The 12,704-nt window shown below is 45.9% G+C and overlaps 1 protein-coding gene across 1 annotated transcript in view; it reads left to right on the top strand.

Annotated features, from left to right (window-relative positions):
- Positions 1 to 314: 314 nt before the first annotated feature.
- Positions 315 to 12,704, top strand: part of Usp22 (ubiquitin specific peptidase 22) — a 29,432-nt gene continuing 17,042 nt past the window's right edge. The window contains exons 1-3 of the mRNA XM_059270839.1: positions 315 to 640; positions 7,356 to 7,488; positions 9,468 to 9,581. Coding sequence (XP_059126822.1) covers positions 470 to 640; positions 7,356 to 7,488; positions 9,468 to 9,581 — 418 coding nt within the window. The 5' untranslated portion in view covers positions 315 to 469. The remainder of the gene's footprint in view (positions 641 to 7,355; positions 7,489 to 9,467; positions 9,582 to 12,704) is intronic.

Below are 12,704 nucleotides of genomic sequence, written 5' to 3'. Positions count from 1 at the left end.
CACGCCCCGCCTTCCAAGTGGAGTCTCGAAACGTCTTGTCGCTAGCGTCTCGGGAGGCGGGCTCCAAAGCAAACCGGACCAGCCCTCCAGCCTATGACAACCGCCGACCGTGCCTCAGCCTGGAAGACAACCAATGGCGTGACGCGAGGGCGGGATTCCGTTGGCCCCACCCCCTCGCCCCCAGCGTCTCGCGGGAGCCAGCGGGCTCGAGGGGGGCTGTGGGGCGGGGCCCTGAGCAGCGGAGCCTGCGCACTGCGGCCGCCGGGCTGGGTGACGTTATGCTGTCCCGCGGACAGCCCCGCCCCGCCCCGCCCTCCTCGAAGCTGGAGGGAGCTGCGCGAGCGGTCCGTGCTGCGGTCGGCTTCCTCGGGTCTCAGCGCCGTCTTTGTCCGCCCGCTTTGTTCTCGCCGCGCTGGCGTCGTCCTCGCCCCCGTCGCCGCCCGCCCCGCGCGCCCGGGCCTTGCCAGCCATGGTTGCTCGGCCCGAGCCTGAGGTCGAGGCCATGGATGCTGAGGTGGCTGTGGCGCCGCCGGGCTGCTCGCACCTGGGCAGCTTCAAGGTGGACAACTGGAAGCAAAACCTGCGGGCCATCTACCAGTGCTTCGTGTGGAGCGGAACGGCCGAGGCCCGCAAGCGCAAGGTGAGCCCGGGGCCTGCGCCGCTCTCCTGCCTGGTGGGACGCGGGGAGGGGGGGGGGGTGGGGGTGGGAGAGAAGCTTGTCGGTGCGGGGTGGGGGTGAGGGGAAGCCTCGCGGTGTAGGGAGGGAACAAGGGGAGGGAGCGAGGAGAAGCCTCGCGATGCGGGGAGGGGTCGAGCGAAAAAATGAATCGGAGGAGGAAGACTCCGCCTTGGCCGTCAGCTTAGGCGTTCGTGGCCGAGTAGTTTTGTTCTCTGTGAGGTCGCGGTGCGGGGTCGGGGTCTGCAAGGTGCTCTGTGGATAGCGGCCGGAGCTGAGACCCGCAGCAGACAGATGAGGCTGGCCGGAAGCGAGATTTTAGGTTGTAGGAGGTGATTGACATTCGCAGCCATCGAGGTAGTAGTGGCTGCTGTGTTGTTTACTGGTCCTGCAAATCCCAGCAACTATGATAATACTATTAGTGATTTGGAAATCGGGAAACGTTCACCTTTAATCTTAAACTTCATTATTACAGTTTGCTTTTGAAGGTGAAAACTGGAATGGGGAATTTTGTTTCCTTCTTGATTAGCATTTCTTAACGGGAAAACTGACAGATCTGCTGGGTTGCATGTCATGTCAAGTATTAAATTCTCTGTTCTGTAACAGCCTGTTAGGATCAGAGATTTGGGGTAATAGAAGCATATGCCCTTAAACAGAAATACTAAGACTTGGGTTATTTTGTATTTTGAGACGGGAGTTTTTCTGTGTAGCTTAGGCTGTCCTTAAACACCCCATCCTCCTGTCTCAGTTTTGTGAGGACTGGGATTACAGAGGTGAACCATCATCCCTGGCACAAAAATGCCAGATTGACACCAGTGTTCCATGGGTCATAATTTTGTCACTGCGCCATTCTATTGCTTCCTGGATTGAGATGTGTTGTAAAACTGTTTTTACATGGGAGTGAATGGGGGATCCCCCCCTTTCTCTTTCTATTTTTTGCTCCCCTCCATCTCCCCTGATTCTAGTTCTGTATAGCATCACATAAGGAAATGAAAAATTTCCTTTTAAATTAGTACTGCTCAGCTCAATATTTAAATTTCCACAGTGCTAGAAATTCTTTATTAAACGCTCTTCACAACCCAGAATTCAGATACCAGTGCAACACTCACAAATCATGTTTTGTTGGGCTACCGTGAAGTAGGAAATGGAGGCAGATAATCGTGCTCTCGAAGGTGCCTGAGTTTGTGTGCAGAACTCCACTCCTCCGAAGTTCCCTCCAGCTCAGAATGTTTTCATTTCACAAGCCAGTTATTCTTTTAGAAAAAGTTAGACCAGGCCAGGCAGTGGTGGTGCACGCCTTTAATCCCAGCACTCAGGAGGCATAGGCAAGTGCTGTGAGTTCAAGGCCAGACTAGTCTACAGAGCGAGATCCAGGACAGGCACCAAAACTACACAGAGAAACCCTGTCTCGAGAAACAAAAACAAACAAACAAGTTCGGCCATGCATAATGGTGCAGAAAAAAGAATACAAATATCTGGAAAAGTATTGCTCTTCAGCCATTAGAGCAATGCTAGTTAAAACTGCATGGAGGGGCTGGAGAGGTGGCTCAGAGGTTGGGAGCACTGACTGCTCTTCCAGAGGTCCTGAGTTCAATTCCCAGCAACCACATGGTGGCTCACAACCATCTGTAATGAGATCTGGTGCCCTCTTCTGGCCTGCAGGCATACATGCTGTATACATAATAAATCTTTAAAAAAATAAAAACTGCATGGAAATTTCATCCCACCCCAGGCAAAATGGTTACTCCCAAGAAAACTGACAGCAAATATGTTGTGGAGGAAGGGGGAGCCCTTATATACACTGCTAGTGGGGGTGTGATCTACAGCCCTTGGTAAACCAGTGACGCTTTCTCAAAGAACTAGAGATAGACTACCATGTCACTGAACCACACCACTCCTGAGTCTAGACCCAGAGGACTCTAAACAGGACAGCGATGCAGAAGGGGGACTTCTGAGGGGGGAGGAAATCCGAGAAGTTGTGGGGAGGAAACGGATAGTATTGGAGGTGACTTTGGACAAGGTACAGCGATCAATATGTATTAAGATGTCATAATGAAACTGCTGTATGACAGTTAAAAAAACGAAGAAGCATAGTAGGTGTCTGTCAGGGTTGTTTGCAGCCTGTGGGGTGGGACAGCACCTTAATGTGAATTTTGTGGCAAAGGCTCCATGCAAGGCCCATTCCAAGTTAACTTTCAGTTCCCACAATCCAGAGCCAGCTTTGGCTGATGGGAGGCTGACCCTAGGCAGGCTGCTGCCAGCTCAGGAGCCGCATTCCTCTGAAGAAATCACAACAGCCACTCTGTTGTGGTGGAAAAGCAGCCCAGCTACCACTGGCTGTAGAAGCCAGGCTGTGTGGCTCTACAGGTACCCCATCAGCACCCTGTGCACCCCACTGTGCCTCTCCCTAGCTGCTTCATTGCTGGTGCCTAAATTGTTTTTGTTTTTAAACCTGAGCCTTGAAGATGACTGGAAATTCATCTTCAAATTTGGAAGTATTTTTTTAGGATGGAAACTAAGGTAAAAGCTGATAGGATTCCTGTGTCACTGGCCTAGGGCTGACTGCTGTAACAAATGACAGTGTAAGACCTTCTGACAGTGAAATGTCAGAAGGGCTTCCCTGCCAGGACTCTAAAGAATTCATCCTGGCCTCCCTCTTCGATGACCCTGGCTACAGTCTCCAGTCTCCATTTTGTCATTCACATGGGTTTAGCTTCTGGTCCTATTACTATCTCTTAGGAGGTGAGGATACTATGCCAGCATTTAGTACTAACCCAGACAGTCTGGTGTTATCAGACTGTAACACCTTTTCTAAATAGGATAGTCTCACAGGTTCTGGGGTTAATACCTGCTGCCTTTGTTTAAGCTTCGTGAGTTTTGATTTTGACTGTGTTTTATGAACTACTCTAGAGTTTTGAGGGTTTTTTTTTTTCCCCAGCTCTATGAATTAAACCCTTATTTAAAGTAAACCCTTCACTTGTGGGATAAATGAACCCAGAAGACAGACTACAAATCAGCTCTGTGGGTAAATAGCACCCACTTTAGGGTCTTAAACTGTCACACCATCCAGTGGCCACTGGCTATATATGCCATTTTAAATAAAGGTTAAAATTCTGGTTGTGCTAGACATACTTCAATAGCCTGAAAGCAGCATGTTGCTGTGAGCTACCACAAGGAACAGTGCTCACTTAATATAAAAGATGTAAAGGGAGGGTTATTATTAGTATTTGTTTTTTGTTTGTTTGTTTGTTTGTTTGTTTGTTTGTTTTAAAGGAAGAGTTTCCCTATGTAGTTCATGCTGGCCTCAAACTCAGCAATCCTCCTGCCTCAGCTTTCAAAGTGCTAGGACCACAGGTGTGTGCCATGTGTTTTGTTAAAAGTGAGGGGTTTAAGACTGTATCAAAGACCACTTCCTATTTTCTGTATTCATTGCAAGTTCTAGTTTGTTGGCTAGCTGATAATATTCAGAAGAGAAGCTGTCCTGGCATTTTTTGATCTACCAGCCCAGAAAGATGTGTCTTCCTTGCAAGTGGCAAACCTGCAGTGCTGCCTTAGTCTCACTGTGCACATCTGTGTACAGCAGACTCGCCATGTGGAGAGAGGCAGGCCTTCCATGAGGACTTTCTCTTGCTCTAAGGCTAGCATGGAGACTCCGCTGATTTCTTGTGTTGGAATTATACCCCTTAGAAGACACAGGTTTATTCCACAGTTTTAACTCTGTTTACTCTTTTCTGACCACTCCCCCATGCTCTTCCACTCAGATATGATGATTCTTTACATTATTGCAGCATTTCACCTATTAATTGAACTATGTAGGTCCTTTTTGTGTTGTATATTTTGCATTCTGCTTTTCAAACCATCTGTAGAGAATGTGTACATTTGATGATTTAATAGAGTAGACATAAAAGACTACTGTGGGGCCAGCAGGACGGATCAGTGTGTAGAGGTGCTTGCCACTGAACCTGATGGCCTGAACTTGGTCCCAGGACCCACATGGTAAGAGAGAGTCAGCTTCCACAGATGGTTCTCTGACCTACCTCTGCACATCCTCTGTGACATTTGTATACTCTCACACAAGTATAATACGTTTTAAAAACAGGACAGCACCACAGAGGAGAGCACCCATCTCTTCTCCAAATCCTTACCCTCATCTTCATGAGCATCTAATAAGGTTTTCATGGCGTTTGGTTTGCTTGCCTCTGTACTTCATGTGATGAGAGCAATGTGGTGTGTGCTTATTTGTGTAGCTCCTTTCTCTTGGTGTTGTGTATGTTGAGATTCATTCACAGTACAGATTACAGCCTTCATTTTTGTTGCTGCATAATACTCTGCTGATCAACTGTCCCAGCATTTATTTATACTCATAATGAACATTTTTACTTCCTGTGTTGGGGTGTTAGAAATCACACTACTGTGAACATTCTGTTGTGTCTCATTTAAATCTAGGAACTGTACAGCTTATATATTCACTTTAATACTGTCCTTTTAAAAAACAAGAAATCTACAATAAATAACATGTCATAAAAGATTGTCATATATTTATGTAGGCTCATTGGTTCATTTTTGCCATTCTTTATTTTATGTGTGTGAGTGTTTTTGTCTGATGTATGTTGTGTACTATTGTGGTTCTCTGCAGAGGCCAGAAGAGAGCGTCAGGTCCTCTAGAAATGGAGTTATAGAAAGTTGTGAGTTGCCATATGGGTATTGGGAATTGAACTCGGGTCCTCTGCAAGAGCAGCCAATGCTTTTAACTGTTGAGCCATCTCTAGCTCCATTTTTGCCATTCTTTTCCTCAAATTGTCTGAGAATCAGTTGATGACATCTGGGTTATTATTGCCATTGACCTCCATAGAATGAGGACATAGTCCTATGACCATAATAATGAACACTGTCCAGGAATAACGAGTGAATATGGCCATCTTATCTCATACACAGTCCATACTTAAATACTGGCTTGCATTGCCTTCAATTACAGTGAGAAGTGACTGGGACCACATGTTCAACAGGTAGACCTGCTGTGCACTCTGGATCCAAACCTAAGCACAGGTTTAGAAGCAAAAAACCAGAAACCCAGTAGTCCAAGTACAGCAGATAGAGAGCAGTTGAACAATTCTGTATAGCCATGCCACCCAGAGTATGCCAGTTTCCATCGTTGAACACTGGAGTGTGAAGTGGAGTGTTCAGTACTATACAGTCTGCCACCTCCACCAGATTTTGGCACATTGCTTCTGCTCCCTGTCCTCCCTAGCCGGTCTGCATGGTTGACTTGTACTGTGTGTTTCATAACCTGTGATCATGCTCGTGCCCATATCGGCATGTCTTTGGTACAGGGTAGTGGCACTGTGTATCTCTCTGTTCATTATTGACTTGGTAGATACTTGGTCTAGTTTTGCAGTTTTTGAGTACTGTTATTTTACCTAGTGATTATAGTATCCACAAATGATTCTGTTTAAGTCAGTTATGTGATGGTGTGATGGTTATAGAAAACAGGCTTTGTTTTGTCTTTCCCACTGCAGTTGTTATATGGAATTCTCCTAGGAAGAAGACTTTGGGAGAGCTAGTATGTGTGCTTGTATAGCAGTAATTATAGTATGGACTTGGGTGCCTTTTTTTTTTTTTTTTTTTGGTTTTTTTTTTTTTTTTTTTGGTTTTTTGAGACAAGGTTTCTCTGTGTAGCTTTGCACCTTTCCTGGATCTTGCTCTGTAGACCAGGCTGGCCTTGAACTCACAAAGATCCACCTGCCTCTGCTACCCAAGTGCTGGGATTAAAGGCATGCGCCACCACCGCCCAGCCTTTTTGTTTTTATCAGGTTTAAGTTTTGCTTGTTTTGTTTTTTGGTTTTTTGGTTTTTTGGTTTTTTTTTTTTTTGAGACAAGGTTTCTCTGTGTAGTTTTGGAGCCTGTCCTGGAACTTGCTCTGTAGACCAAGCTGGCCTCGAACACACAGAGATCCGCCTGGCTCTGCCTCCCAGGTGCTGGGATTAAAGGCGTGTGCCACCACCACCTGGCAGTAATTCATTCTTACTGTTGATATCTATGTCAGATTGTGCCCTGGTTGCTCAGTGAGCATTCATAGCTCTGGCCCTTCCTCTTTCCATATCTCACCCCTAGTGCTACAAACGGGCATGTTCTTGGGTAGTGTGAGTATGTAGAATTGTCTACCACTGCATTCATATTTGCTGTGGTTGCATTGCTGGGTTTCTGTGGCCTTATTTTTAGCAGTGGATTTTTCTCTTTTGTTCCTGTGTATTGTTTTGATTCATGCTTCTTTTCTGTAGTTCTTGGGTTGTTTTATTTGGGGGGGGGGTTGGTTTTGTTTTTCTTTTAAACTCATTACATATCTTTTTAGAACTTTGATTCCCAGGCCTCAAAATGGTACCTGGATTAAAGATGGCTGGGTATGAGCTGCGGGCCGGAGTGCTTGAGGCACAGTGCTGGGTGTGAGAAAATGATGGCATCACCATAGCTGTTCTCTTATTGATTTGCTTTTGAGTTAAACTAAGCACTTTGGGGAAAACAGGAAGAGTGGAGTGATGTGTTAAAGTGGTAAGGCAAGAAGAAAGCTCCTGTACTTCCTCCTGCTTGTGTCCTGATTGTGACCCTTGACTTGGACTCCATGTTTCCCCTTGGGAACTCCTGTTGTGTCTACACTGCTCACAACTCCTTATCTAAATTTCAGGCAAAGTCCTGTGTCTGCCATGTCTGCGGCATCCACCTGAACCGGCTGCACTCTTGCCTCTACTGCGTCTTCTTCGGCTGTTTCACAAAGAAACACATCCATGACCATGCAAAGTCAAAGCGGCACAACCTGGGTAAGGCGCCCTCCTGCAGCAGGGACAGGAGCAGGCGTTGGCTCAGTTAGCATGTTATCTTCCCCCAGAGCCCAATATGATAAAAGGTCCTTGTGAGCGGGCGGTGGTGGTGGCGGCGGCGCACGCCTTTAATCCCAGCACTGGGGAGGCAGAGCCAAGCAGATCTCTGAGTTCGAGGCCAGCCTGGTCTACAGAGTGAGTTCCAGGACAAGCACCAAAACTACACAGAGAAACCCTGTCTTGGAAAAACAAACAAACAAAAAATGGTCCTTGTGAAACTGAACTCTCAAGTGGGTGGTGCCATTTGCTTGAAGCCTTTTAAACTGGTGTCATATTTTAGCAATGGGTTTTCATTAATGCAAGTTCATGAAAGGCTAGCTGAGCATCATATGACATCAAGTATATGAAGTAGTTGTACGTGTGTGTGAAATAGTTGTGTATATGCTTGTGTTTGTGTGTGTGTTGTTGTTGGCAGTCTCAGGCTGTGAAATTGTCATGTAGCCAAAGACGACCTTGAATTGAACTTGTGATTCTCCTGCTTCCACCTCCCCATTGTTGGCGTTATAGGTTATGTCCAGCAGTTGCTTTGTTCTTTTCAACAGTCTTGTTACGTAGTCCAGGATAGTCTCAGACATAGGCTCCTCTTTTGTCAGCCTTCAGCATGCTAGGATTCTAAGCATGTATCATCACACTTGGCTTGGTCTTGGTTAATGTAAGCACATACTGCCATCAATTTCCATCTTAGCACTGTGTCCACCCGCTCCCCAAGTCCCTAAGTTTTAGTGTGATAGGTTTTTCTTTCTTTCTTTCTTTCTTTCTTTCTTTCTTTCTTTCTTTTTTTTTTTTTTTTTTTTTTTTTTTTTTTTTTTTTTTTTTTTTTTGAGACAGGGTTTTTCTGTGTTGTTTTGGTGCCTATCCTGGATCTCACTCTGTAGACCAGGCTGGCCTCCAACTCACAGAGATCCGCCTGGCTCTGCCTCCCAAGTGCTGGGATTAAAGGCGTGCGTCACCACTGCCCAATTTCTTTCCTTTCTTTTTTTCTTCTTGAGACAGGGTTTCTCTGTATACCAGCCTGGCTATCTTGGAACTTGCTTTGTAGACCAGGCTGGCCTCAAACTCAGAGATCCACCTGCCTCTGCCTCCTGAATGCTGGGACTAAAGGTGTGCACCACCATGCCCAACAGGTTTTTATTTTCATTTCTCTTGAAATAGTTTCTAGTTTTCCTAAGATTTCTCCCTTGACTCAGCTGGGGTGGTTTCTGTCCCATCTGTGTGTTTTCCAGGCTGTTTTGTTTTGTTTTTTTTCTTCCCCTGCTGTTGTAGTAGAGTTATTCATTGTGATCAGAAAGCAATTGTTCCAGTGATAGACTTGCTTCAGAGTCTGGCAGCACCTCAGAAAGTGACTCCTGGAACTTTCCCTGTCACCCAGCAACCTCAACCCCTAATTTTGAAGTAGCAGTTGGGACAGATACCTTTATAGGTTCAGTTTCTGTGCTGTGAAATCAAGGTTTTTTGAGTGAAACCTGTTTCACCTGTCTCTGGAGAAAGAACGACCCATAGTCAAGATAAGAGGAAACAGCAGATAGCTATTAGTCTCTCTTACAAGATTGCCAGCCATTTCCGATGTGACAAAGTCTTGTTCCCCAGTCAGGTCCCTGAGAACCCTGTGGATCTAAAATAAATACTCCGTGAACTTTTGCCCTAGTTTTGAGTTCTGTGCTTGCACAGCTGAAGCAGAGCATCCTGATCCTTGAATCAGTACTGCCAGCCTCAGATGTGTGCCTCCCATTCTTGCTCAGCCCTTGGGGAAACTTCTGGAGACAGCAGACACACTTCACCCACCCTGGATAAACCTTCACAATTGGCACTCCTGCAGCTCACAGGGATGTCTAGAGCACTTGGCTCGTGTTCAGCTGCCTGAAGCACTATCTTGCCATGCTAGATTTAATTTTGTTCTCTTCCCTCTTTTCTGCCTGCAGCTATTGACCTGATGTATGGCGGTATATACTGCTTCTTGTGTCAGGACTACATCTATGACAAGGACATAGAAATCATTGCCAAAGAGGAGCAGCGCAAGGCTTGGAAGTTGCAAGGTGTGTTCAGTGCTTTGAGAGAAGGTTAGGGAACCAAAAAAATGGTCAAGGAAGCTGGCTTGGCCTGGGGAGGAGAGAAAAAACAAGTCCTACTTTTCCTGTGGCAGTCACACAGCTCACAAAAGTGATGAAACTAATGCAGGAACCATGTAGGTTTAGCTGACATGGTTATTGGTCCTTAGGAGAGAATGGATGGCTCTTCCACCAAAATACCCCAGGCTGTGTCCATCCTCTCCACAGAGGGTCTGTTAGACATTACAATCCCTCCCTTTTTTTTAACCCATTCTCAACCCTGTCAGATTGGGATGTTGTATTGCCTCTTGCTGGACTAGTGTGGAAATTCCTTAAATATTGGGCCTAGTGTCTGGCTCTGTGGAGGAGCCATTGCCTAGCATATACAAGACCTCCCGCTTGAACCTCAGCATTACAAAAAAGGAAGAAACAAAAACTGTTGAAATGTGCCTGTCTTAGTTAGGGTTTCTATTGCTATGAAGAGACACCATGACCTCGGCAGCTCTTATAAAGGACAACATTTAGTTGAGGTGGTGGCTTACAGTTCAGAGGTTCAGTCCATTATCATCATGGCAGGACATGGCGTTGTACAGGCAGATGTGATACTTAGGAGAGATAACTGAGAGTTCTGCATTTTGCACAGGCAACAGGAAGTGGTCTCTCTGACTGGGCGTGGCTTGAGCATTTGAGACCTGAGAGTGCCTCCACAGTGACACACTTCCAACAAGACCACACCTACTCTAACAAGGCCACACCTCCAATAGTGCCACTCCCTTTGGGGACCATTTTCTTTCAAGCCACCACAATGCCTGTGCCTAAATGATACGAGCTACTCTTGACAGTGGAGTTAGATGCATCATGGAGACAATACCATTAGAAATTTTGTTCTTAAGCTTTTCATACATAGAGCAAAACCAGCCTGTCTCAGCATTCACAAAACATGTGTATTCCAGGTAAGCAAAGCCCAGAAACCATGCAGAAGTACCCCTTCACAACACAGTGTCACTCTTGTAACTTTTATTTCCTAAATTTACATTTTATCTAGTAAAAGGCCGTTTTGAAACTTTAGGCACTCAACAAAAGCATATGGTAACAATTACTCCTTAAATGCAAAATAGGTCTCTTCTTGGTAAAGTTTAGTATAGTAAGATAATCCTTCAGGTTGTTACCTATATGGAAGCTGCCCAGTTCTTGAATGTTTCTGTTTGCAGAGGTTGGCATCTTCTAATAACCCATCATAAAAAAGAAGTCTTAGATTATAATAAGTGTTACACAAAGATCTGAGACTGGGTTTCTCTGTGTAGCCCTGGCTATCCTGGAACTTGCTTTTCTAGGCTGGTTTCAACTCAGAGAGAGATCCGCCTGCCTCTGCCTCCCAAGTGCTGGGATTAAAGGTGTGCGTCACCACCTCCCTGATTTTTATATGCACTGCAGCCTTAACGAAATCTCATAGTTAACAACTGTATACACAGTAATCCTGGAAAAGAAACCCATAGTGATGAAATATAAGGAAAGGAGTTTTGCATTTTGTTTATGTACAGTCAGTGTGCAATGGTGTGCATGCCCTCATGTCAACAGCAGGTATTCTGTTGATCTCCATCCTTTATTAGAGACAGGGTCTCTTATTGAACTGGAACTCAACATTTCAAAGAGATCATCTTATCAGTAAGCCCCTCGGATTGGACTGACTGCCCCGCAGCACTGGAGTTAGGGACACTTGCTGTTGTGCCTGGGTTTTACATGGGTCCTGGGGTCCTAATTTGGGTTGTCGTCCTTACATAGCAAGCACTTTAGCCACTAAGTCATCTCCCCAGCCAGAGAAATGACTTACAATACATATGATTTAGAAGCATTTTAAATTTTATTTCTAGAGTGTCCTTAACACGGGAGGCCAGTCACAGCGAGCCTGCACCTCTTTGAGATATGGTGAGAGTAGAACTTGATAAGATGGTGAGACAAAAGGAGCAATGGAGAGCCAGCCAGCCAGTGCTGCATTTGTGCAGATAGGCCTCTCCAGCAGCTCATTCCTTCATTCCCAGTGGCATCAGTCTGGCCAGGTACCCCAGTGCCCCTGTGGTTGTGACTCCTAAGGGGCACTGCCTGGGTAAGGCAAAACTCAATCTGAGGGCACATTTGAGGACCTGGCTTAGCCCAGCCCTTACCAAATCAGTGTCTCCACCCAGCTCATCCAGACTGATTCTGCCTGCAGACATCCCTGACCAATGATTTACTCTCAGCCCTGCAGTATTCTGGAAAATGTGCTCTCTGAAGTAATTTCAAAAGTAACATACCAGTTCCTTGTAGGAGAGGAACCATTTTCTGATTGTGGGTGGAGAATGGAGTGGCTAGCTTCTCCAGGTGGCTTAGACTCCTGCACTCCTGGCAGGTGCTTTGTGGCTCTGGTGGCACCATAGTTTAATGTTTCTGTCACACACTCAGTCACAGATACAGCATTGTTCTTTATTACTTCTGGGTTTACCTGATGTCTTAGTTAGGGTTTTGATTTCTGTGACGAAACACTATGACCAAAAAACAAGTTGAGGAGGAAAGGATTTATTTGGCTTACACTTCGATATTGCTGTTCATCTTCAAAGGAGGTCAGCACAGGAACTCAAACAGAGCAGGAACCTGGAGATAGGAGCTGATGCAGAGGCCATGGAAGGGTACTGCTTACTAGCTTGTTCCATATGGCTTGCTCAGCCTCCTTTCTTACAGAACCCAGGACCACCAGCCCAAAATGCCTCACAGCTGAATCTTACAGAGCCATTTTCTGAATAGAGGTTCCCTCCTTTGGAATAACTCTAGTTTGTGTGTCAAGTTGACATAAGACTATCAGCACACCTGATTCCCCCTCTACCCCCAGTTCCCAGAGAGGCTCACAATGGTTTGCGTTAACAGTGCTGGGTCTGTGTCCCACTTGACCAGCGAGCATGTATCTCTCGTGTGTCAGCACCATTGCTGTGTGCAGGGGAAGTAGAGCACAACCCTGACTTGGCTGGGGGTTTTGTTTTTTGTTTTTTTAAACTCTGCTGTGTCTTAGTTTGCTTTCTATTGCTGTGAATAAAACACTAACCAAAACCATCTTATCCTTTCGGGTCACAGTCCATCACT

The sequence above is a fragment of the Peromyscus eremicus genome, chromosome 8a (genome assembly GCF_949786415.1).
Source record: "Peromyscus eremicus chromosome 8a, PerEre_H2_v1, whole genome shotgun sequence".
Lineage (NCBI taxonomy): Eukaryota > Metazoa > Chordata > Mammalia > Rodentia > Cricetidae > Peromyscus > Peromyscus eremicus.
Note: the sequence above shows the minus strand (reverse complement) of the source record. Positions and strands in the feature narration are given on the sequence as shown.